Source organism: Macrosteles quadrilineatus, unplaced genomic scaffold (assembly GCF_028750875.1).
Source record: "Macrosteles quadrilineatus isolate MER2022 unplaced genomic scaffold, UCM_ALF_1.0 Scaffold_1__1_contigs__length_201487025, whole genome shotgun sequence".
Lineage (NCBI taxonomy): Eukaryota > Metazoa > Arthropoda > Insecta > Hemiptera > Cicadellidae > Macrosteles > Macrosteles quadrilineatus.
Window position 1 is genome coordinate 123,417,294 of NW_026542594.1, and position 25,649 is coordinate 123,442,942.

At 34.1% G+C, this 25,649-nt stretch overlaps 1 protein-coding gene across 3 annotated transcripts in view; it reads right to left on the minus strand.

The window, feature by feature from the left end:
• The window catches only part of LOC128984318 (cyclin-dependent kinase-like 4), a 163,276-nt gene that overhangs the window by 86,642 nt on the left and 50,985 nt on the right, over nucleotides 1-25,649 (minus strand). For all 3 annotated transcript variants that reach the window (XM_054403638.1, XM_054403628.1, XM_054403632.1), the window contains exon 2: nucleotides 7,105-7,294. In XM_054403638.1, the coding sequence (XP_054259613.1) occupies nucleotides 7,105-7,294 (190 nt within the window). The remainder of the gene's footprint in view (nucleotides 1-7,104; nucleotides 7,295-25,649) is intronic.

Below are 25,649 nucleotides of genomic sequence, written 5' to 3' on the forward strand. Positions count from 1 at the left end.
CCATTAAATTTCAAATTTTAATCTTACTAGATAGAAAACGATTGCGTATAGTGAACGATACACGAGAGATATAAGTCAGTGTGCGGCATCGGAATCCGTCCACATACAGTGTCTGGCAATTTCATTATTTGGTCGGTCAAATGCGGTTGAAATATCCAATGCGTGTAAACGATTCTAAATAGTGTATGTACCGATACATGTACTGCATGTGAATATTTTATTTATCAGAGAAACCTGATATTTAACAATGTGGCATCCTAAGCTTCCATAGATAGAACATGGATCGTCAACATAATGACGATAGAACATGAAGATCCAAATTAAAATGGTTATCCACAATTATACCTAAAGAGTTTTGTGCATTTTATTGTCTCTTTTGGCCTTTGCTCTATTGATATGGACAATTCCGGTTTATCTTTATTTTGCACTGTTGAGAAGATTTTATTGTTTTTTCATGATTTGAAAATAAAACTGTTTTTAGAGAAATAGGATTGAAAACATTTTAATTGTTCATTACGTACTATTTAAAGATCATTATTGATATGGTGATCAATACACGTTATTAAGCTCGCGACAGAAGCCAATACTCGTGGCACGCAACTCATGCATTAACGTGGTCTAGTTCTGAGCTGTCTCTTCGATACATCCACTGTTCTAACTCTTCTATTACAATAGCAGGGTTAAGAGCTTGTCAACAACAACGAGGCTTATTGTGTAAATAATCAAGGAAAAAGTAGTCATTAGAAAACGTTAAACGTCATAAAATAAAAATGCCAATAGAATTTAATATACAGGGTTATTCTAAATTATTGTTACACTTTTGAAACGCTATTACTGAAAACTGTACAACTTATCATCACGGGACGAGGATCAATTGAAAGAGGAGATTCTTAAGTTTAGTTTGACACTAATTTGGTAAAAATAGTTGTAAAATTAGACTCTACATACATTTTTACATTTTAACTACGGGTTTACATTATTTACACAATTAAAAACTATGCATCTTGCGGCCTAAAAAAGTATGTACACAATAGAAGGTGATTGAAACAAAATATTGAACAAGATTACGGAAAAACTATATAAATCCTCTATCTGGCTGCTTAGCACACATCCATTCGATGATTGAAGTCGTCTTGCTTGAAGTAATCAAAACTCTAAAACATAGAACACTTGGCCTTTTGAAGGTTCCTCGCAGCTTACAATAATAGCGGACAGCAATAAATAAGTGGTAAATTAAAAATACCCCCACCGCAACAAACCTGCAGACTAAGCAAATTTCCAATAGCCTACAGTCGGGACCACGTAAGTTTGCAGTTGAGGGAGGAGCCTATTTACCATATGGTTTTGAATGAACCAATGAGAACAGTGCGGTGTTGTCAAATCTAATAATATCAGCTGATTTGAAAATATTGCTTAGTATATTTTAATTAGTGTTAGTGTGCAACATCGCACTAGTCTTGTCTTGTGATTGGCTGCCACCAACTGCAAACTTACGTGGTCCCGACTTTAATTGGATTTACACTAAAATTTCTCCTAAAAAATATCACATTTATTCCCTACTAGCAGTTACCCGGCACGCGTTGCTGCGCTTAACAACTATATTATTTTAAATGGTAATTTGTTCCTTACGATGAATAATAAAAGTGTACACCAAAAATAAAATAGAATATTTTACTTAATTGCCAGTGGATAAACAATGCTTTTTGTTTTTTCATTAGGTGTATAAATATATAAATTTTTAGGCGTACCTACCACCACGTGAGCACGCAACATACAGCTGTCCGTGTGAAAAACTTGCATTTTAGCGAATTTCCCATATAAGGAATAAGCTATTACCGTAGTACTCATGGTAAGACCTGGACGCGGGACCGATTTTTTTTCGTTTTGAGGTCCCTAGAGGCCAAAAACACCATCCGTTCAAATTCATATATATATATATATATATATATATATATTTATATATATATGTGTCTGTTAGCGCGATAACTCGAGCAAAAATGATCCGATTTTGATGAAATTTGGTACAAACGTGTAAACCTACATTTATTCGAACGAGTTCGCGATCCAGCATAATCGGACCATGGAAACAGGGGTTTATGGGGGGTTTATGGGGTAAAAATGGGGTTTTCCCATTTTTGACCCTAAAAACATAAAACTTTAGAATTTCTTTCCCAACCATTTTGTAGAGCTTAAAAAAAGAAATAATTTAGTATACTGAAGCATTGTTGTATGCCTAACGGTCACAGAGAAAATTCAAAAAAATGCAAATATAAAATTCCCATGTTATTCTTATGGAGAAAATGAAAACTTGTAGTTTACTTGTTTATGGATATATGTTGATCAAATTCGGCAAACTTATTTATTTCATCCTATACTATTGACGTTTGGTCAAAAAACACTGTTTACCTTCCCCGTAGCAGCAAACCTAAGCACTCGTTATATCTAATGTTATTTAAATTGCGAATGAATATGTCTTATTTATGGAAGTATTTTAGTAAATATGTAATCAGACAAGTTGAAATTCGCTTAGTCTGCAGGTTTGCTGCGGCGGGGGTATTCTATATTTAAACCGACGATAGTCAAGGATTTCCCTAGTGCCTTATTATAATGGTGATTGCGAAAGCAAGGCACAAAGTAAATTGTAGTTGCTTAAATTCAGAGGGTAATTCGGATAAAATCATCAGTATTCTTGGGATTAAGACTTTTTCTCCTTTAAACTTACCACTGATAATTTTTGCTTCAATCGATTTTCTGGCTAATTAAACCGCTGATCTTAGTCAGTAACAAAGCTACACATATCATCTCACATCATTCTACACTCATCCTTCACTCATATTTGGGTTAAAATACGCACCTAGGTGGTGTCCCCATCTCAATGATTGATAATTGATAATTGGTGTCATTTTTTAAATCGTCAGTCTGGTAACGTTGCACAGCTTCGGTGGATTTAAGTTTCACATTAATTAGTATTATTGGAGTTCCTTCTTTTAATGACAGTAATGTGGTGGGTTAGTGACAAATTGAGAGGCATTTGAATACCCGAGAAAGCACGCACGATTATTATTCACTAATAATTTACGTTAGATTGCGTGGTTATAAAACAAAAGATACAAATACTAGGTGCACGCCCATTCTTCCCGTTTGTGGACGAAACGAAGGTAGCCTATAGCTGAGCTGGTTAGTAAGGCGACCAGATTCCACCGTAGTCCTACCTGTACTCTAGGTTGGCACACAAAGGACTACACTGGATCGAGCAGGCATGCATGCTCAATGCTCAAACAGTGTCTTGCAGAGCAGGTGAGATAATTTCGAGCATGCCTGAGGCCTTGGTGCAGATGTGGTGAATGTGTAGGCTATGGTCATAACTTAAATGACAAATCAACAAAACACCATGGCCTCTGTTGGTTAGACGTCCAGAACAGGAAATGCCTTATAGGAAATATTCAGTATCCAGAGAATTTTGTTTTATGCTAAAATTTATCAACTTATTCTTGGTGGGATCAACATACTTTAATACTTTACTCTCTTTACTTTAATACAGTACTTTCTTATTAAATGGCGACCACACAAAGTAGGTATTTTAAGCCAAGAATTTATTATTTTATTCATATTAAAAATTCACTGTTCCCTAAAATTTGTTTGTTGCCCTGGTTCTGCCGCCCCAGTTCCACCACCCCAGCTTCCCCGCCACGGCTCCGCCACCCCGGTCCACCCACCCCTACAACAGGGAAATTTCCTTAATAAATTTCCTTATATTTAAAAGGGAAATCGCTTGGTTTGTCTGGTTTTTCAAAGAAATATTTTAAGTTTCAATAACCGTGTAGTCGGAGGTGGAAAGTGATGTGGGTCATAGTTGTGGGAGGGTGGGTACCTGGGAGGCGGGTTTCGTCTCCGTGGACGGAATGAGACTCCTGACGCAGGTAGGGTAGAGCTGAGGATTATAAGGGTTAATCTGGGACCATCGGCAAACTGAGACTAATTAGGCTACGGGCGAAATGAAACTCGGGTGAAATAGGACATAACCCTTTATGTCATTAATTAATATGGAGATCAGAAAATATATAATTTGTTTGGTATTTTTTTTTATAATTTAGAAAGAAAACCATATTCACCCCATAAAAGCCAGTTCACATGATCTAATCAAGACAGTTAGTAAAACTCAACCTGATGAGTGTTTATTGTATTCAACCAAATTACATTAATAGCGGAGCTTTACCTTAGTCGCATTAGAACTACATCGAATCTGTATTGGAAATTTGCTTTTTGGAAGTAAAACATACAACGATAAAATATATTTGCACCATAACCCTCTAAGAAAGCCTCATAGATAGTTCTCATCATCTGGCTAGGAAGCTTTCACTTTTCATGCTAGATAAGTCTTCACTCTCTTACATCCAGTCATATCAAAAGTGGAGTTTCATCAACAGTTTAGCCACTTTTGATTTCATCCCAGGATGATAATTTTACCCATAGCATCGAGGAATTAAAGACACAATATATTACTTTGTTTGTTTTTAAAGCTCTTTTTAACACATCCACTGAACCCAATGGATTTTGAAGTTAAATCTCATACAACCCCCTGTGAAAGAATATTCTCATGGTCCAGCTAGGATGCTTTGTGTAAATCAATTATATTATTGCCATCCCTTTTATTGTTTACTAGCTAGCCCGACAGACGTCGTCCTGTCCTAATGTGGTTTTATGTCAAATGCTCGTTCATTTTCAAGATGAGCTCGTTGGCATGGCTCATTCACTTCCTGGTTGAAGTTCGTTCGCTACGCTCACTCACCTTTTGGTTGCAAATTAGCTGTTGTCATAAATTTAAAAACAATAATAGTGCAGCACCCTGCTGATAAACCTATTAACTTTTTAATGCTATTGAACATCACAGAATCAAATTGTTTAGTTGAACCAGCTCTTAAGATTCTTTTATTCCATTTAAATATGACTACTCATAAGGTTAACATGGGAAACTCTAGAGCCACTGTGGCGGAGCCCTTTTGACGGATCTGCACCAAGCTTCACACAAACCATCCTTGAATAATGCCTAATAATGCCTGAAAGTTTCATTACAATCTGTCGAGCGGTTTCGGAGTCCATAAAGGACAAACAAACAAACAAACATACATTGGATTTTTTATATATAGATAATACTTTGATAAAGGTTTTTATGTTTACATTTTTAACATTGGAAAATTTAAACGTTGTCGAGTGCAAAGGTGTGCTGCGATTGGGGTCTAATATATTTGGACTTATTCAAAAGTAAAATAGTTTTCTGTGCTGAACTCTGTGGAAACATTGTGACACTTTTTCAAATCATGACTATTACAGAATGTTATGACCATTCAAACCTACAAAACAGTTGGTGAAAGTAAACATCTGCTTTACATTATATTTATTTATAAACATTGTAGCTCAAAAATTATGACATTGGCCCACTTAAAACCCTCTGGGGTGGAGCCCTTTTGACGGATCTGCACCAAACTTCACACAAACCATCCTTGAAAGATGCATAATAATGTCTGAAAGATTCATTACAATATGTCGAGCGGTTTCGGAGTCCATAACGTACATACATATACATACATATACACACACACACATATATATGTGGTCTATATATATACGAAATATATATATACATAGTTCCTCTTTTATAGATATAGATTATATTAATACATATAGTATTAGTTTAACGAGTACTCTAGGTTTGCTGCAACAGGGGGGGGGGGGGGGTAAAAATTGTTTTTTAATGTTAATAGTTTAGTATGAAATAAATATTCCCAATTTGATCGAAATATGCTCATAAACAAGCAAACAACAACAGTTTACTTATTCCCCATAAGAATAACATGGGAATTTTAAATTTAAATTTTTTAGGAATTTTCTCCGTAACCATTAGGCGCATAATAACGCTTAATCATACTAAGTTATTTTTTTTAAAGCTCTACAAAATGGTTTGTAAAGAAATTGCTAAATTTTATGTTTTTAGGGTCAAAAATGAGAAAATCCCATTTTTACCCAATAAAAACCCCCATAAACCCCCGTTCCCATGGTCAGATCTTGCTGGTTCGCGAACTTGTTCGAAAATGTAGGTTTACACGTTTATACCAAATTTAATCAAAATTGGATCATTTTTGCTCGAGTTATAGTGCTAACGGACACACACACACACACACATATGTATATTTGAACGGTTGGTGTTTTTGGCCTCTAAGGACCTCAAAACGAACAAGTAAATCAGCCCCGGGTCCAGGTCTTACCATAAGTACTACGGTAATAGATTTCTCCCTATATGGGAAATTTGCTAAAAAATAGCTAATTATTATTGATTATATAAATGACCGGTTTTTGATTATATTCATAACCTCTAGCTGACTACTAAATGATTACTTAAATCCTTTGACAATTCATCGTAGAATATGAAGTTTTGAGATTTAATGAGGTAAACAATTAGTTCAAAATCGTAGTAGGTTCTCCATTTTTTTAACCCTAAACACCTCAAATTTGGCAATTTATTTCCAAACCATTACCTAGAGCTTAAAAATTTAGTATGTTGAAGCGTTATCAAGCGCCTAATGGTTACGGAGAAGATAAGAAAAACGTAAATGTTAAATTCCTAATGTTATTATTATGGAGTGTAAGGAAGCCGTTGTAGTTTGGTTATTTTTGAACATATTTTGATCAAATTTGGATAATGCATTGGAAAATGCATTTTTTCATACTAAACTATTAACACTTTACGGAAAAAACCACAAAAAACCCCTTTTTACCCTTCTGTTACAGCAAATCTAAGCACTCGTAAAAATAATACTATTTAAATTAGGAATAAAATTGATTTTTGCAAATCCAATTAGGCAAATGGAAATTCGCTTAGTCCGCAGGTTTGCTGCGTCGGGGGTATTTGGTTTGTATTGTAATCTTGATTTAACTTTATTTAATTTTTTATGTCTTAACATTTTATGTGATTGCTTTAACTATTAGAATGTTTTACAATAAGGACGGGGCTGTGATTTTGTACAAAATTGTCTCCCTATTGAAAAGCACGAGCACCTTAGCCAGTAACTTATAAAAAGTCGTGTATATTTTACAATAAATGTTTACCTTTAGAAGCCGGATTTCACGAAGAGCAATCTTCCTAATAAGCGGATCGTCTTCAGATTCGACGAATTTCTTGATTGCCACAATTTGACCAGTCTCCCTGTTGCGACATTTAAACACCATGCCATAACTACCCTCGCCCAGCTTACCCAGCTTTTCGTACCTCTCCATCAGCCTGGACGAGGCCCGTGACCTGCAACACAACATAATGCTGAATGGAAGTATCGTTACCATGCCGTAGCCCCTCTTACGCATTGTAACAAGAGGTTTATTTTCTTATTTTTATTTATATTCCTCAGTTTGGTACAAAGAGTTTTTTTATCGTCAATTAATTCACAGAAGAACACTAAACATTCAGTTTCAAGCAAGAAAAATTTTTTAAATTTAGAATTATACGAATTATTTTTTGTTTTCCTATACATTTTTTTACCTCCCATCTAAATTAACCTTTTCGCAACTCGAGTCTACGCACAGGCCCTGCCTATGTAGACTTTTTCCTTTGTTACAGAAGGTATTTTTTTGCACTTTTTTCGCTTTATTTCTACAGAATATAATTTTTGTTTTGTTATCTAGTTAGTAATGTTTGCTGTATTATATTTAAGAAAAAAAAAATACAATGTAATTAGTAGTTAGGGGCGGTACGTTGGGTCTAACATGGGCTCTTATGGGGAATAGAAACCTAACGTAAATAAACTACTATTTTACTATTTTTGTTTCTGAGTAAATTTTTATTTAATGAATACTGATACTGTACTGTTTAATATGTGTAACTGTATAAGTCATAATATAGCTTTTAATGTTTATGTCTTTTAATTAATGTATACAATATTGATATAATCTCTAGACAGGAGTAGGCGTCCCGACCCGCTGGCAGAAATTGACCTTGAGATGATCTAGGGGCCGTAGAACGATTGGCACACATTTTTAGCCGATTTGGAATAGCACGACTGGCACAATCATTAGAGAAGATTAAGAAGGGTCAAACTAGAAGTTTCGGAAAGGCACGATTGGCACAACAGACCGGTAGGGAAGTAGTAGGCAGGTATCCAGAATGAGGGAAAATGGAAATTGTTTTGTCCCCACAAAGTCCCCGCTGTAGTGCTTATTAGCGTTAGCAATTACTTCATCCATGGTGTAAGTTTGAGCGACAAATCTGCTGCTACGGTCACTGCCCCTGCTGGACCCAAATAAAACTACACTAACCCAACCTAACTTAACTAAACCTAACCTAACTTAACTTAACTAACCTAACCTAACTTAACCTAACCTAACCTAACTTAACTTAACTTAACTTAACCTAACCTAACCTAACCTAACCTAACCTAACCTAACCTAACCTAAGCTAACATAACCTAACCTAACCATTGAAAATACGCGATATTACCGGCAAATGACTGTCGTAGCAGAGTTGACGGGGAATTTTAAACCTCCCGTTTTCCCTCGTTCGATGGCGTCTACCTGGTCGAGCGGTTGTGCCAATCGTGCCTTTTCCAAGCAGGCGAGTTGACCCTACTTATTCCGCTCAAATGGTTGTGCCAATACTGCCATGGGCAGATGATCCAAAAATGTGTGCCAATCGTCCCGTTCCCGATCTAGGTGTACTCTCAGCTGTTTGCGCATGATCAGCTGGTCTAACCATAGCTAACCACAGCTGACCACGTGACGTCAGTAGGTGTTTGTATTAATTATTAAATTATTATGGATAAAAAGTGTTGGCCTGACCGAGGATCGAACTCGGGTCTTTTTATTGGTAGTTGTACGCGTTAGCTGGTTGAGCTACAACAGCAGATACGGGTACAGAGTTTATAGTGGTAAATGACACTTTACTTAACTTATAGGGTGTGTATTGGAGATTTGATTTTAACATGGCTAACCTATCATTGGAGGTTCACGGGTTCGAATCTAACCTATGTTAGAGGTTCACGGGTTCGAATCTAACCAACCACTAATGGTATTATAGTGGGAGGTTTATGGGTTCAATCCTGTCCTAGTAGGATTTGTAAAAAAATACTTTATATAGTGTATAATGTTTAAACCTTACCATTGAGCATAAAAGAATGTTAAATGTGTAGTAGCATTGGAGGTTATTTTATAGTGTATAATAAATATAAAACAGCTGAAAGAGGGCTTAACTTTATCATTAAAGGCCACTAAATATTATATGTTTGAGTTATTTAGGGTTGTTTTTTTTTATTGGAGGTTTATGGGTTCAATCCTAACCCTATGCTAGAGGTTCATAGGTTCAATCCTTTGTAAAAAAACATTTTATTTTATTTGAGTAGTGGAGAACTACCGGTTTTACCCCACTTGGGGCACGTTTACCCATAAGAAATAACATGGGATCATTTTTTGGCCACTAAAACCAAAAATCCTGATCTTTGCCTAAATATCCCTATATAATTGTCAAACCTTATTTCTTACTTATTCCCCATAAATATATTCGATATTAAGCTAAAAAAGCTATTTCTTACATTTATTGACCCTTACAAGTGTAAATGTAGAGTAGAGGCAATATGGCAAAGATACCTCACTTTAGGCACGTTTTCCCCATAAGAATAACATGGTGAGCTTTTTTTGACCACTTTTTTAAAAATCCAGCTCTCGGCCTATACAAGCCTATATAAATGTTCAATACCATTGTACAACACTATTACTATTTCAAATCCATATCCATTCACATGTATATTCTCAAAATCATCAACTTGACAGTGCGAGGTTTGTACGCGAACTCGGGCGCGCTCCCGGCTCATGGCGCGCTCCTGGTCGTGCTCCCGACCTACGGTCAGGCTTCTCGTCTCTACTGGTCTAGTCCTGGGTGGGTGACCTCCTGTTGAAGTAATTCTTAATTTCTAATCTAAATTTTAAAAATTTTAAAAATTTTGAAATTTTCGAAAATTCTATAAATAGAAGTGACATTCGGGTGTTATTTCATTCTGGACCATGAGGCCCACCTGTCAACACTGCTCCGTGTCGCTCTCCACCAAAAGTAACCTGATTCGCCACTACAAGGTAATTCATCAAATGAAGGTGAAACTGTGCAAGGTTTGCAATTTAATCTGTGATAATAATGTGGCTTTAAAATCACATATATTACAAAATCATAAGACTTGTAATTTCTGTAAAACGAATGTTGTTGGACATTTTAAAAGACACGCCAATTCTTGCATCAAATGTCCATATACAATGATTAAATTTGTTGGTGAATCGATTAGAGATGACCTTAAAAATACTCTTCAGTCTTGTCCTCTTCCGATAAAATGGACGTTAGTTAGGAGAATCAAATTTATAAAATATTCAATGGATCAAAATGGAAAATTAGTCAATGAAAAAGAATGTATTGCAGATTTTAGAAGCCTTACAACCTTAACTATTGAGAAGAGAGATTTAAAGCCTCAAATTGAAAATGCACTTTTAAAGATTGACGCTTCCATACACAAATATCAAGCCCAAGGCAGTGGATGGATATATGACCATACTAAATATTGGCAGCTGCATGTTTACAAGTATAAGCCCCTAACTCCAAAGTCATATATCCCTACACCAAAAAGTATTCAATCAAAACATGCAGTTTTAAATATTAAAAATGCTGACAATAAATGCTTCCTTTGGTCGATTTTAGCAGCTTTACATCCAAGGAACTCTAATGAACATGCTGAAAGGGTTTCTAATTATGTAACCTATGAAAGTCAGTTGAATATGACAAACATAAAGTATCCTGTGAAAATATCTGATATAGATAAATTTGAAACACAGAATGATATAAGTATTAATGTATTTGGGGTTGAATATGATAAATTTATATATCCATTAAGAACAACCAAACTGAATAGTAATAATCATGTAGATCTATTGTTATTACAAGAAGGTCGTAAATCACATTACTGTTTAATTCGTGATTTTGATAAGTTAATGTTCCACTCTACAAAAGATGACCATAAAAAGCATTTTTGTAAGTTGTGTTTGCAACATTTTTACACTAATGATATATTAGAACGTCATGCAACATATTGTAAAAACTTTGATGCCCAACGAGTGGAAATGTCTAAACAAGATACATTACAATTTAAAAACTATAAATATCAACTTAAAGCCCCATTTGTGATTTATGCAGATTTTGAATGCTTTATAAACTCTAACAACCATACTCCATCTGGATTTGCATTTTTTGTAGTGAAAGAGTCTAAGATTATTTCTGAAGAGTTGTACAGTGGTGAAAATGTTATGGATGTGTTTTTTAAAAGATTATTTGAGACTTATGATTATATTAAAAGTCAAATGGCGATATATATTCCCCTGGTAATGACTCCAGAGCAAGAGGCGTCTTTCCAAAACTCGACACATTGTCATATTTGTGAAAAGCCCCTATATTTTGATAGGGTGAGAGATCATTGCCATTCATCTGGCCAATACCGTGGAGCTGCCCACAATGATTGCATTTTAAACTATAAAGTAACAAAGAAAATCCCAGTATTCTTCCATAACTTGAAAAATTATGACGGACATTTAATAATGCAACACTTGGGAAAGTTTAATAAACGTAAATTAAATTGTATAGCCAAGGATATGGAAAAGTACATTTCATTCTCTATTGATGATTTAGTATTTTTAGATTCCTATAACTTTTTGTCCCTTCCATTATACAAATTAGCTTCCAATTTAAATACATTTAGATTTATAGACAATCCACTACTACAACGTAAAGGTGTATATCCCTATGAATATATGACGGGACCAGATAAGTTCGCAGAGTCTCTACCCCCAAAAGAAGCATTTTACAGTACTCTAACTAAAGAACATATCTCTCCCAATGAATATGAACATGCTAAAAATGTCTGGACCCATTTTAATATAAATAATTTACAAGAATATCATGATTTATATCTTAAAACAGACGTATTGCTACTGGCTGATGTCTTTGAGACATTTAGAGACCTGTGTTTAAAAGATTATAAACTTTTACCCCGTACATATGTATTCACTCCCTGGACTAACATGGGAGGCCTGTCTTAGAATGACCGGTATAAAATTACAATTATTTCAAGATATTGACATGCATTTGTTCATAGAAAGTGCAATCAGAGGAGGAGTCAGTATGATTGCCACACGTTATGCTAAAGCCAATAATAAATATATGGGCGAACACTATGACCCCAATCAAGAAAGTGTGTATTTAATATATTTAGATTGTAACTCGCTATACTCCACAGCAATGTGTGAGCCACTACCTGTGGATGGATTTCGTTGGACTAATGAGATAGACTACAAATACAATCAAAATGATGAGTTTGGATACATTTTAGAAGTTGATTTAAAATATGATAAAAGCTTACATGATTTACATAATGACTACCCATTAGCACCTGAGAAAATGAATGGCAAATTAATGCCAAATTTAAATGACAAAACTAAATATATTTTACATTATAAAGCATTACAAAAATATGAGGAATTGGGTTCGATTGTTACAAAATACCATAGAATTTTAAAATTTAGACAGTCTAAATGGCTTGCGCCCTATATTAATTTTAATATTGAAAAACGCAAATGTGCTAAAACTGATTTTGAAAAAGACTTTTATAAATTGTTAAATAATAGTCTCTTTGGTCGAACAATTATGAATCAACGCAAGTTTCGTGATATATATCTCAAGGATGAGTCACTATTAACAAAATATGTCACTAATCCAAGGTTTGACTGTAGCAAAAAGTTTGATAACAATTTACATGCTATACATTTAAATAAATTAGTTGTAAAGTTTAATAAACCAATATATTTGGGAATGACCATTTTGGATATTAGTAAAGTAATAATGTATGATTTCCACTATAATTATATGTCAAAATTTAAGAATAAAAGATTTCTAATGACAGATACAGATTCATTAATGTATGCTATAGTTACAGAGGACTTTTACAAGGAAATAGAATGTGACTTACACTATTTTGATACCTCTGGATATAGTAAAGACCATTTCTTATACTCTGATAAAAATAAAAAAGTCACTGGAAAGTTTAAAGATGAATTAGGTGGTCATATTATGTATGAATATTGTGGTTTAAGACCAAAGTTATATTCTTACATTCCTCTAAAATGGTTATATGAAGAAGACAAGCAAGCTTTAGAGGTGAAGAAAGCTAAAGGAGCTGATGGTGCCACTGTTAAACATCTCCTCAGACATCAACATTATTTGAACTGCCTTGCAACTGGGCAAGACTACTATGAGAATGTGACAAGAATTAAATCTATAAATCATCATCTTCAAACCTTAACCATGCACAAAAAAGTACTATCCTTTGACGATGACAAGAGGTTTATTCTACAAGATGGCATCAACACTCTTGCCCTTGGTCATTATAAAATTGATCAAACATAAATTGTATGTGTAGATATATAATAAATACAAATGTTAAAAAACTCCAGTCTTTTATTTATTTACCCTTACCATCCTCTTGATAGAATTGGTCAAACATAAATCTATATTTGCCATTATTCTTTGACCTTTATTTGTCTATTACAAAAAAGCCATATTTAGTTTTATCCCAACATTGATGACAGAGATTTTTAAATTGGTCAAATGAAAAGTCATTACCAACATGATTGTGATATACATGTTTTAAATTTAAATCATCTTGTTTGAATAATATTAGGAAATTTACATTATCACGTAAATGTTTGTGTACTTTGCTGTAAGATTGACACAAGTAAAAACAGTTAATATTCTTATGTCGACCCATTGAGAAAAATTGTGTAATATTTGGACTATTTATGTCATCAAATACAACAACTGACTGTGATTTTACATCATTTGGTGTGATTTCACAGTCAGTAAACGTGTGTAATTTCACTTCATCACACAAACTAAATATTTCAATTATTTTTTTATATTTTTCTTGTTCTAATGATTTAGATATTAAATATAAGTTTGTAAATTTTAATCCTTCCTTTCTTACAATTAAATTATAAATTACAACCGTCTTCCCACTTCCACTTGGACCACAAATAACACATCGAATATTGGTAGGAAATAGACCCAACTTCTTTGGTATATTTTCCTTAGTATGTACTATTTTAAATTTGTGTTTTTGTTAAATAAAAGACATTTTTTATATAATAAAAATTGTAAAAAATGATAATAAGAAAACATGTAAAAAGGGCAAAGGTTTATTCCTAAAGCCTTACAGAGGTCGAGGGTTATTGAATACTCTTATAAATAACCTTCCATTTCCACTTCACATACCATCATATCGGTACTGTGGACCTGGAACGAATATACGTGAGAATCTAGCTAAAAATGTACCTCCAAAAAATAAACTAGACTCTTATTGTAAAGAGCATGACATATTCTACATGATTAATCCCGATACCGCTGCTCGGAACAAAGCAGACATGAGATTGGCAGACTTAGCTTGGACTAGAGTAACGGCCAAGGACGCAAATCTTGCTGAAAGAGCAGCTGCTTATGCCGTGACAAATTTGATGAAGGCAAAAGCAAAAATGGGAATGGGATTAAAATTTAATAAAAAAGATGGACAACTACCAGCTGTTAGAGGCCGCAAAAGACGTGCCTCACTTCCGGGGAGTGTACCTAAAAAGCGAGCTAAAAAATCTAACACCAAGAGTAAAAGAGTGCGGAATAGTTAATTTAGATAGCTCATCTGGCACACATTGGACAGCATATCGTAAAAATAAAGATATTGTAATTTATTTTTACGATATAATAAAAATATATATCGTATATTTTTATATATCTGGCGCTATATTTTTTATATATCGCCACCAGAGGCAGCACCGTCGCCTACATTACCGTATATATATCATGAGGAAGGTCACCCACTTTAGTCTATCATTTGCCTTTGCTGTGGTTAGACTTGTTTTGAACTCTTTGCTTATCCATAGACAAATATAATATGGAGTCTTGTGACGGAGTTTGTCAAAAAGGTCCTCATAAATTTACCGGTCCCGTTAGTTTTATCGACGAAAATAGAACATTTGTGCCAAAGTTTAGGCTTTATGGATGGAAAACAACCTTTAAATTTACTGAACCTCCGGAAGGTGTATCTGAATTAGAGTGGATACGCAAGGGTCTTGAGCAAATAGTAGAACAATCTAAACACAACTGTTCACCAACTGACTACTTAGGGTTTACTCTTACCTCTATTAATTTGAAATCTAAAGAACCTGGGTATGTTGTTCCATAATTAGCCTCTGAGGTTACAGTTGATTCACTATGGGCTATTTTTGGGGGTATAATTCAAAGTAACTCTGAGTCAATTACTAGTAGTGACACATTTACAGTAGATGTTTCTAGAGTTAACGTTCCTGTAGGTAAAGGCAGAGTGCGTCCAGGAATGTACAATTCATTCAACGACGAATGCAAAGCAAGAAAGGGGATAGTTGTCATAAATAACACTGACAACTTATGTCTAGCTAGAGCAATAGTGGTAGGTAAGGCTTATGCAAAAATGGATCCTCAGATTTATGGGATTCGTAAAGACAAATGCATGCGACAGACAATTAGGGTAAAGAAACTTATAGCAAAAGCTAGAGTTGAAATGCCTGAAGAGGGAGCAGGTATCCCTGAACTTGAAAAGTTCCAGGCATACTTAAAGAAATATAGAATAACCGTGTATAATTACGATAGCAAGGGTCGGGATGTATATTTCTCTGGCGGGGATAGTGATGCAAAATTTAAAATCAACTTATTGTACCACGATAACCACTATAATGTTATAACAAACTTAACAGCTGTTTTTGCCTGCAGTTACTTTTGTGACGCATGTCACATACCTTATGAGCACAGAGGTCACCACAGATGTTCAAACATCTGTCCATCTTGTCACACCTTCTCCCCTCCTTGTGTAGAGGAAAATGGTGGTATATCTTGCCGGTATTGTAATCGCTTTTTCAAAAATGAACTATGCTTTATTGCTCATCAAAGACAAATTTGTAAAACAATTAAGTTCTGTCATGGGTGTGAAAAAATGATATTCCCAACTAAACGTAAATCAACTCATGTGTGTGGAGAGGTATATTGTCACCCTTGTGGTACATTTAAAGATCCTAATCATAAATGTTACATTCAGATAGACAAGAAAAAACCAAAAGATCGTGACTACCTATTTATTTTCTTTGATCTGGAAACCCGCCAGGATGAGTCCATACCCTCAGATCCCGAGACTAAGTTACATAAAGTGAATTTATGTGTTTCCCAACAGTTCTGTTTCAAATGCATCAAATGGGGGTGAATGTGAATCTTGTTCAGAACGTTATAAAATATTTGATAGTAACCCTGTTAAGCAGTTCATGGACTATGTAATGGAGACCCGTAAACAATTCAAAAACATCTGTGTAATTGCACACAATGAACAGGGGTTTGACTTTCAGTTTATACTTAGGTATATCCTCGAAGAAACTAAATTCACACCAAACATCGTCCCAAGAGGAACTAAAATTATTTTGATGGAGGTTGCTAACGTTAGATTTATTGACTCCCTTAGCTACTTTCCCATGTCCTTATCTGCCTTACCAAAAGCTTTTGACTTACCACCTGAAAAAAAGAAAGGTTACTTCCCACATTTGTTCAATACAGTGGCAAATCAAAACTATATAGGCCCTATGCCTGATAAATGTACTATTGCCCAGAATCCATGTTTGAGAAATCCCACAACGACTTTGACAAATGGTACAGTGAGCAGATTGCAAACAAGTATGAATTTAATTTTAAAAAGGAATTATTAGAATATTGTATGTCAGACGTTGACATTTTAGCTCAAGCGTGTATCAAATTTAGATCGTTACTACTTGAACAATGTAATGTTGATCCATTTCTTGAGTCGGTAACAATTGCTAGCGCTTGCAATCTAGCCTTTCGCCGTAACTTTTTAAAACCAAATACAATTGGTCTAATCCCTAAAAATGGTTACCGGTCTTCTACCCAATCAGCTGTTGCACTACAGTGGCTTACCTGGGAGGAGGAAAGACGTGGGGTGACAATTAATCATGCTGGACGTAGTAAAGAGGTTTTTATAAAGGGAATGAAAGTAGACGGTTTCGATGGCATAAACATATACGAGTTCCATGGATGTTACTGGCACGGGTGCCCTAAATGCTTCCCCTATAATCGTGATACCCCATTAAAAGAGGACCCTTCTGATTCACTTCACCTCCGTTACGAGAAAACCAAAGCTAAAATTGAAAAGCTCGGAGATGTGGTACAGATATGGGAATGTGAATTCCATAAGGTGAAAAAGGATCAAAAACTTAACCATCTAGACAAATTGCCAATTTTAAGTACACTTCCAATAAATCCTAGAGACGCATTCTTTGGAGGTAGAACAGGAAACGCGAAAACCTACTACAAATGTGGTCCAGGAGAAACCATACAATACGTCGATGTATGCTCACTATATCCTTTTGTAAATAAATACTGTAAAATATCCTATAGGTCATCCATCTATATATGTTGGTAATAAGGAATGTAGAAAGAGAGGTATGAAAGTAGATGGACTGTTAAAATGCAAGATCTTACCTCCTTTCAACTTGTATCATCCAGTTTTACCAACACGTGTTCATGATAAATTGATGTTTGTTCTATGTAGAACATGTGGGGAAATGATGTACCAGGGGGATTGTTTTCATGAGAGTGAAGATAGAGCGTTGGTTGGGACATGGACAATGGATGAGATTAGAAAGGCTGTAGAGAAAGGCTACATTATACAGGATATGTATGAGCTGTGGGAGTATGAGGTAGCCACATATGAGAAAGGAGGGCTATTCACTGAGTTTATTGATAAATTTTTAAAACTAAAACAGGAGGCATCTGGATACCCTGGGTGGTGTAAAACAGAGGAGGATAAGAAACAGTACATTGCAAAATGTCTTAAGCGTGAAGGTATAGAAATGACAAAGGAGCATATTGTTAAAAATGGGGGCTTAAGATCAGTAGCAAAATTGATGCTAAACAGTTTTTGGGGTAAATTTGGGCAAAGGGAAAATATGATGAAAACATCAATCATCCGAGATTCTAAAGAGTTCTTTCGACTGTTAACCAATCCTGAAGGTAAGTTAAAATACTTTCAGGCTATTAACCAAGATGTTGTGCTAGTAAATTGGCCAAATATTGAAGAGGCTAGTGAGTCTTTAAGAACTGTAAATGTAGTTATGGCAGCCTTCACTACTGCTCACGCTAGACTAAAGTTGTATGAACACCTTGATGCCTTAGGAGATCAAGTACTATATTGGGATACAGATAGTATTATATATTACTACCGCGAAGGGTTGTATAAGGTGCCTACAGGAGATTACCTCGGCGAAATGACCGATGAATTGGTAGAGTATGGACCCAGCTCATACATTACTGAGCTTGTCTCTGGGGGGCCTAAAACATACGCATACCTTGTCTGGTCAACCAATCAACAAAAATTTATCCCGGTTTGTAAAATCAAAGGGCTTACTCTCAATATTAAAACATCAAAGATTTTGAATTTCGAGAAACTAAAAGAAATGGTTTTAGGTGAAGCTTCTAAAATTATTGAAATTGATGAGCACAGAATTAGACGAACAAAATATAGAGATATTGTAACAACAGAGGAGGTTAAACAGTTTAAGGTAACTGGTCCAAAGAGAAAATACGAAGGAGATCATAACACTCTACCCTATGGATACAAAAGACAGAAGCATTAACCCTTATATAGGTGGATGTCATAGTATGTTTTTAATCACTTTACCGTTAACAGTCAACGAGAACAGACATATCACTGGTGCTCTCCTCACTTGTAAGGGCTGTATTTCTCAGATTTCTGTCTAAAAAAGATATAATTGAAAACAAGAGGTTTGGTATTAAAACTTCAGAGTTTCAGTTTTTTCTTACTGATTCAATAGATGTGTTAGACTGGCCTACGGCTTTTTCAGACTATATTATAGAAACAATTACAGAAGACACACTTCCCTCGTGTTCTTCTATTGGGTTATTATTAACATATGAAGACACATGTGGTAATATACCATTTATTCCTATCGCTACACTTACATCAGCATCATTCTCTAATTACTTTGACAGTATATTTGCTAAAATAAAATCAATGACAGGTATTTTAAAAATTGAAGTGACAACTGTTTCCATACCAAGCAGGTATCGTTGATACATAAAACCCTAATTCGTTTAACCTAAAAATAAGTATAATCCATCTATAAAGATAAAACATTCCTCTAACTTTTCCTCCAGACAATAGCTACCAATTAAAATGTTGAAATATGTATTAAAGTAAAGTAAATTAGGACAAAAAATATATAATAATACATAACCAGATTATGAGTCCATTCACCTGTGTATGTGTGTATGTGTGTGTCTGTGTGTGTGAATGTGTACATTGAGGCGTTCAGATTAAAAAGAACCTGTGCTACTCCTTGTACTTGTGTGAATGTGTGTGTGTGTACTCAACATGCTGGGGGTTGGCCTAAAAAACCATAAAACCATGTTGTGTTACCCTCCATGAGTATGTTTGCCATCAGGCTTTTGGTCCAAAGACTGGGGGTTGGCCTAAAAAACCATAAAACCATGTTGTGTTATCCTCCATATCAACCAACCCTAACCCCTTTCCTTCAGGACTCTAATCTAATAACAATATTCCTTCATTCCTAATAAATCATAAACTAAAATAAACAATACACCCTGTAATCAGCTTCATAAATTTTAAAATAAAGACAACAAGAATGAAATATACTAAAATAAAACAGGATACCTAAAAAATATCATTTTAAAGATAAACAGGTTAACATAAAATATTGTTGATAGTAAATCTGTTATAGAATAACTACTACCATAATAGTGAGAATAGGCCTCCAGGGGAAACTCACTTAAATCAAAAACGCGCCAAGACCCGTACGGCCAAGCCTAAAGGCTTACCGTGGTGTGGAAATTTGGGTTATCTAAGCTCTTTTAAAATTAGACAGTTACATACAGTTGAAATTAAATTTTAAAAGTTGCAGCTATAGTTTGATTATATATTTAGGTAGCATACTCCTCCTCCTTCCCTCCTCCTCCTCCTTCCTTCTTCCTTTCATCCTCTTCTTTCTCCTCCTGCTCCTCCTCCTTTTCATACTCCTTCTCCTCTGCTCCTCCAAGTAAAGTATATTTAAATACATGTTTAGTTATTAAGTATGCAAGAACTGTTTTGGCTTTTCTCCTCTGGTATTTATTTATCCTTATCATAGGTGTTCTATGTTGTCAATAAAGTTATTAGTTTTCATTATCATAAAACTAATTACAATAAAAGATAAATTCATTAAAATAAGCAGTACAATTAAATTGTTCCTCTATAATCCCTAGTAGGTATGTAACCTTTTAACTGTAAATTTAAACAACCATATTAACTAATTCTCATCTATACTCTATCCTTTGACTATAACATTCATCTAGGCAATTAAGCACAGACATTAACAAATAGGTAATCAGACTGTATCCATAGAAAATAATAATAATAATAATAATAAATCTTTATTTCTCCACAAGTAATACAATAAAATTACAAAGATTTATAAAAACAAATTATTTTACAATGTAATCAAAACTTATTGTTAATTAATTAAATAAAAACAGTTTGCTTTAACTTGCGAAGAAATATACACACACAAAGAAGAATAAAACTTCTGTGTGTGGGCGGGAGTCTCAACTAATACTTAACAATAACAAAAAATTCTCTGAAAAGGGCAACAAAATGAATTATAAATTAAATTTACCTTTAGTCCAATAACTTTTGTGGAAAAGACAACAAAGAAAACAAAATTCACCAATATCTAGGAAGTCAAACGAAAAGTATGTAACTATAATAATGAGAACATTTTAAGAAATTGAAGGAAACAATGAAAATCCAGACTCTGAAATACAGATACTTACAAAGATAAAGCAAATACTTTGAGCTAGACATGACTTACTAATATTATTAAGAATACAACTGTTCTATTTCATCATATGACTTGGTTAATAGCCACTTTTTCAAAGATTTCTTAAAAACACTAAATGACCTACTCTGCTTTACAGAAACAGGAATGACATTAAATATTTTAATTGATAAATAAATAAAACACTTCTTAAACAGGGTACAGTTTGGTTTGGGTAAACGTAGAATGTTATGTGCAGTTTGTCTAGTTAAATAATTGTGAATGTTATCAACTGTCGGTCCTGCATTACTACTTAATTTGAAAAATATAGTCAATACTTTAAAAATATATAAATATCTGAAGGGAAGGATATTATGACTTACAAATAAAGGTAGAGAATGAGAATAAAAATTTACATTACATATTAATCTGACAAATTTCTTCTGTAAAGTTATTAAAGATTTTAAATTCGACACATAATCATTAACACCATACACAAATAATACACACAGATCAGTATAAAAAAGATACATTAGAGGTTGTATGCAGAAAAATTTAAACATAGATCTATTATCAATACATTAGAATCAAAAACTTAAGTCAACATGCATTCTAAATTCTCCATTGTTAGAATATGACAAGATGAAGAAAACATAGTAAATAAAAATACACAGATAACACTCATCAGGTAGTTACAGAGATATGTTCACAGTTACAACAAAAAAAAGACATAGACAGTAAATTTAAACAGTTAACAAAACCTTGATATAATGTGGTTAGTTAAACAAAAAAACTGTTAATACACAATGGTTAGAACAGGTTTTAATTTAGGCAGCAACAAGGTTTACAGTAAACACTTGAGCTGTTGCATAAATATGTTTGTTGATCCATAAAAATAGTTTTCAACAGAAATTCACACCAGAAACCGCAATCGGTGGTGATAAGGTCAACACATATCAGTATAGCTGTCAGATATACAACTCTATAAAAGTAATGACATATTAGAACTATACAAGTATAATACAATACAGTACAAGTATAATACAGTGTAGTACAAGTATAATACAGTGCAGTACAAGTATAATACAGTACAGTACAAGTGTAGTACAAATTTAATACAGTACAGTAGATGTGTAATACTATACTGGTTTCAAGTACCAGAGATACAGGTAAGTTATTGAAATGAGTTACATTCATTACTATAAACTTGATAAACTACCCGATTTATTTCTTGTTATTCAACAGATAAATAAAAATAAGCACTAAATAAAAATTCATCGACACTAAGTTAACTCCAAAAAAAGACTTGTTTTGGACTGTATACATAACTAAGATCCAAAGTTAAGGTTATATCACAATTTGGCAGAACATATTACACAGGAAATACCAGGTATAAAACAGTTGGGTTTAACAGAATTTTACTCAAATGTGTTAGAATTGAGCTCAATCATGTTAGAATTAAACTCAAATGTGTTAGAATTGAACTCAATTGGGTTAGAATTGAACTCAAACATGTTAGAATTACACTCAATTGGGTTAGAATTAAACTCAATTGGGTTAGAACTAAACTTAAAATGTATTAAAATTAAACTCAATTGGGTTAAAATTAAACTCAAATGTGTTAGAATTGAACTCAATTGGGTTAAAATTAAACTCAATTGTGTTAGAATTAAACTCAGTTGGGTTAGAATTGAACTCAATCGGGTTAGAATTGAACCCATAAACCTACAGCACTAACCCCAACCAACAAATTTAATGCTCAACAGTTTCAAGCCCACAACCATCTGGGATCACATTCAAACGGTTAACTACTCCCACATACTAAAACTCAGAGTGACAAATATAAAACCATTAGCAACTGTTAGTATTCAAACCCATAACCTCAGGGTTTCATAGTCATACATTTAACTACAAAACAACAAAATTCTAAAACTAAAAATATCACTCTAACACAACAGTCAGTGATTGGTAAGGATTATACCCTCAAACCTCTAGAGTCAAGAACTCACACTACTCCCACTGCAACACAACACCATACAAAAGAAAACACCCTAACCAGAAATAAAACATTTAGTGTTTGGTAAGGAATAAACCCATGAACCTCTAGGGCCTTAGGTTCATATACAAGCAGTTAACTATAATACAACTCCATACCAACAAAAGAAAAAACCCCCACTAGAGCTGACACATTTAGTGATTGGTAAGGTTCGAACCCATGAACCTCTAACTCATACACAGCTTCATACACAAACGGTGAACTATAATACAACACCATACCAACAAAAGAAAACACCCCAACTAGAACTGACACATTTCGTGGTTGGTTAGATTCGAACCCATAAACCTCTGACTCATACACAGCTTCATACACAAACGGTGAACTATAATACAACACCATACCAACAAGAGAAAACACCCCAACCGGAAATAACACATTTAGTGGTTAGTAAGGTTTGAACCCATAAACCTCTAACTCATACACAACTTCATACACAACCAACCATTAGAAAGAAATATAAATTCAGACCTCCCATCATCCTAAGAGTACATAACATCTATAAAATATAAATTTTACATCCAACATTTGGTGGCCTTTACAAAGGCCATTTTTTATACTCAATGGTAAAATTCCACTTAAGCCCTCTTTCAGCTGTTTTTAACATCAGATAGATAAATTATCATTTGTTTCACATTTATTATACACTATAACATATATAAAATATCAAATAAAATAAAATGTTTTTTTACAAAGGATTGAATCTATGAACCTCTAGCATAGGGTTAGGATTGAACCCATAAACCTCCAATAAAAAAAAAAACAACCCTAAATAACTCAAACATATAATATTTAGTGGCCTTTAATGATAAAGTTAAGCCCTCTTTCAGCTGTTTTATATTTATTATACACTATAAAATAACCTCCAATGCTACTACACATTTAACATTCTTTTATGCTCAATGGTAAGGTTTAAACATTATACACTATATAAAGTATTTTTTTACAAATCCTACTAGGACAGGATTGAACCCATAAACCTCCCACTATAATACCATTAGTGGTTGGTTAGATTCGAACCCGTGAACCTCTAACATAGGTTAGATTCGAACCCGTGAACCTCCAATGATAGGTTAGCCATGTTAAAATCAAATCTCCAATACACACCCTATAAGTTAAGTAAAGTGTCATTTACCACTATAAACTCTGTACCCGTATCTGCTGTTGTAGCTCAACCAGCTAACGCGTACAACTACCAATAAAAAGACCCGAGTTCGATCCTCGGTCAGGCCAACACTTTTTATCCATAATAATTTAATAATTAATACAAACACCTACTGACGTCACGTGGTCAGCTGTGGTTAGCTATGGTTAGACCAGCTGATCATGCGCAAACAGCTGAGAGTACACCTAGATCGGGAACGGGACGATTGGCACACATTTTTGGATCATCTGCCCATGGCAGTAAGTAGTTATGGAAGGAGATGGTTTTATGGAGAATTGAAATGAAATTGAAAATTTTCATGTTGATTGTGATTGTATATGTGATTGGAAGTGTATGTGTGAGTGATATTGTTATTGAAAGTTGAGGGTTGGTGTTTGGTATTGTAAGAGAAATAGAGAATGATAGAGAAAGAGAGAATGAAAGAGAGAGAGAGAATGAAAAGAGAAAGAGATAATGAAAGAGAAAGAGAGAATGAAAGAGAAATGGGAGAAGAAGATGGTATTGAAAGATAGAGAGAGAATGAAAGAGAAAATGGGGGAGGGAGAGATAGAGAGAGAGAGAGATAGAGAGAGAGAGGAGAGGGAGAGTGAGAGAGGAGAGAGAGAGAGAGAGAGAGAGAATATAGGGGAGGGTGTGGGGGGATTGTACATGATGATGTCATTGATAATGAAAGGTGAGGGGTTAATGTTGGTGATGATGTAATTGTGGGGGTGGGGGGTGTGTTTGTTCTTGTTCATAGTGGGTGTGGGGGTATGGGTTCATGTTGATGGTATTGGTTTATGTATTTATAAGTGTGTGTGTGTGTGTGTTTTATATTATTTTTAGAATTTTAAACTGTCCACATAGAATAAGTGGAGTATCAATGGAATCTGACATTCTAATGAATGGTTGTATAGAAACTTTAGGGATATTTATATATGTAGTTTTATTTTAAATTTGAGTATATATAAAAATTGAAATTGTTAAAGTCAGTAATGATAAAACATATATATATATAAATCTTGAGTTTTTTTTAACTGGAAATATAATATGGAGTTAGTAAAAAAAAAAAAAAAAAAAATAATAAGGTTAAAGAAGTCGTAAAACCTAAAATATATACTCAATTTGTTATCATTTGAAAGTTTTTAAACTTTTGTTAGAAATAAATATAGAAAACCCACTAACTGTCAATTATTGATTTCATGAGTTTATACATGGCAATGTGCCGTATTATGGTATGATACTTTCTCTTATACAGGGACGCGTGTTGGAAGTTGATACGTTTGAAGGAGGTCTCTTACGATTAAAAATTTGAGTATTTAGAAACAATAAAAGAACATCTTGAATCAACCATGCTGTATGAAATTGTTTAAGTCAGTAATAATGAAACTAAATTGACAAATCTACAGAAGTATATTAAGTAATTAATACTATTTAAAACCCATAAAACCAACTGTTACTGTTGAGGTT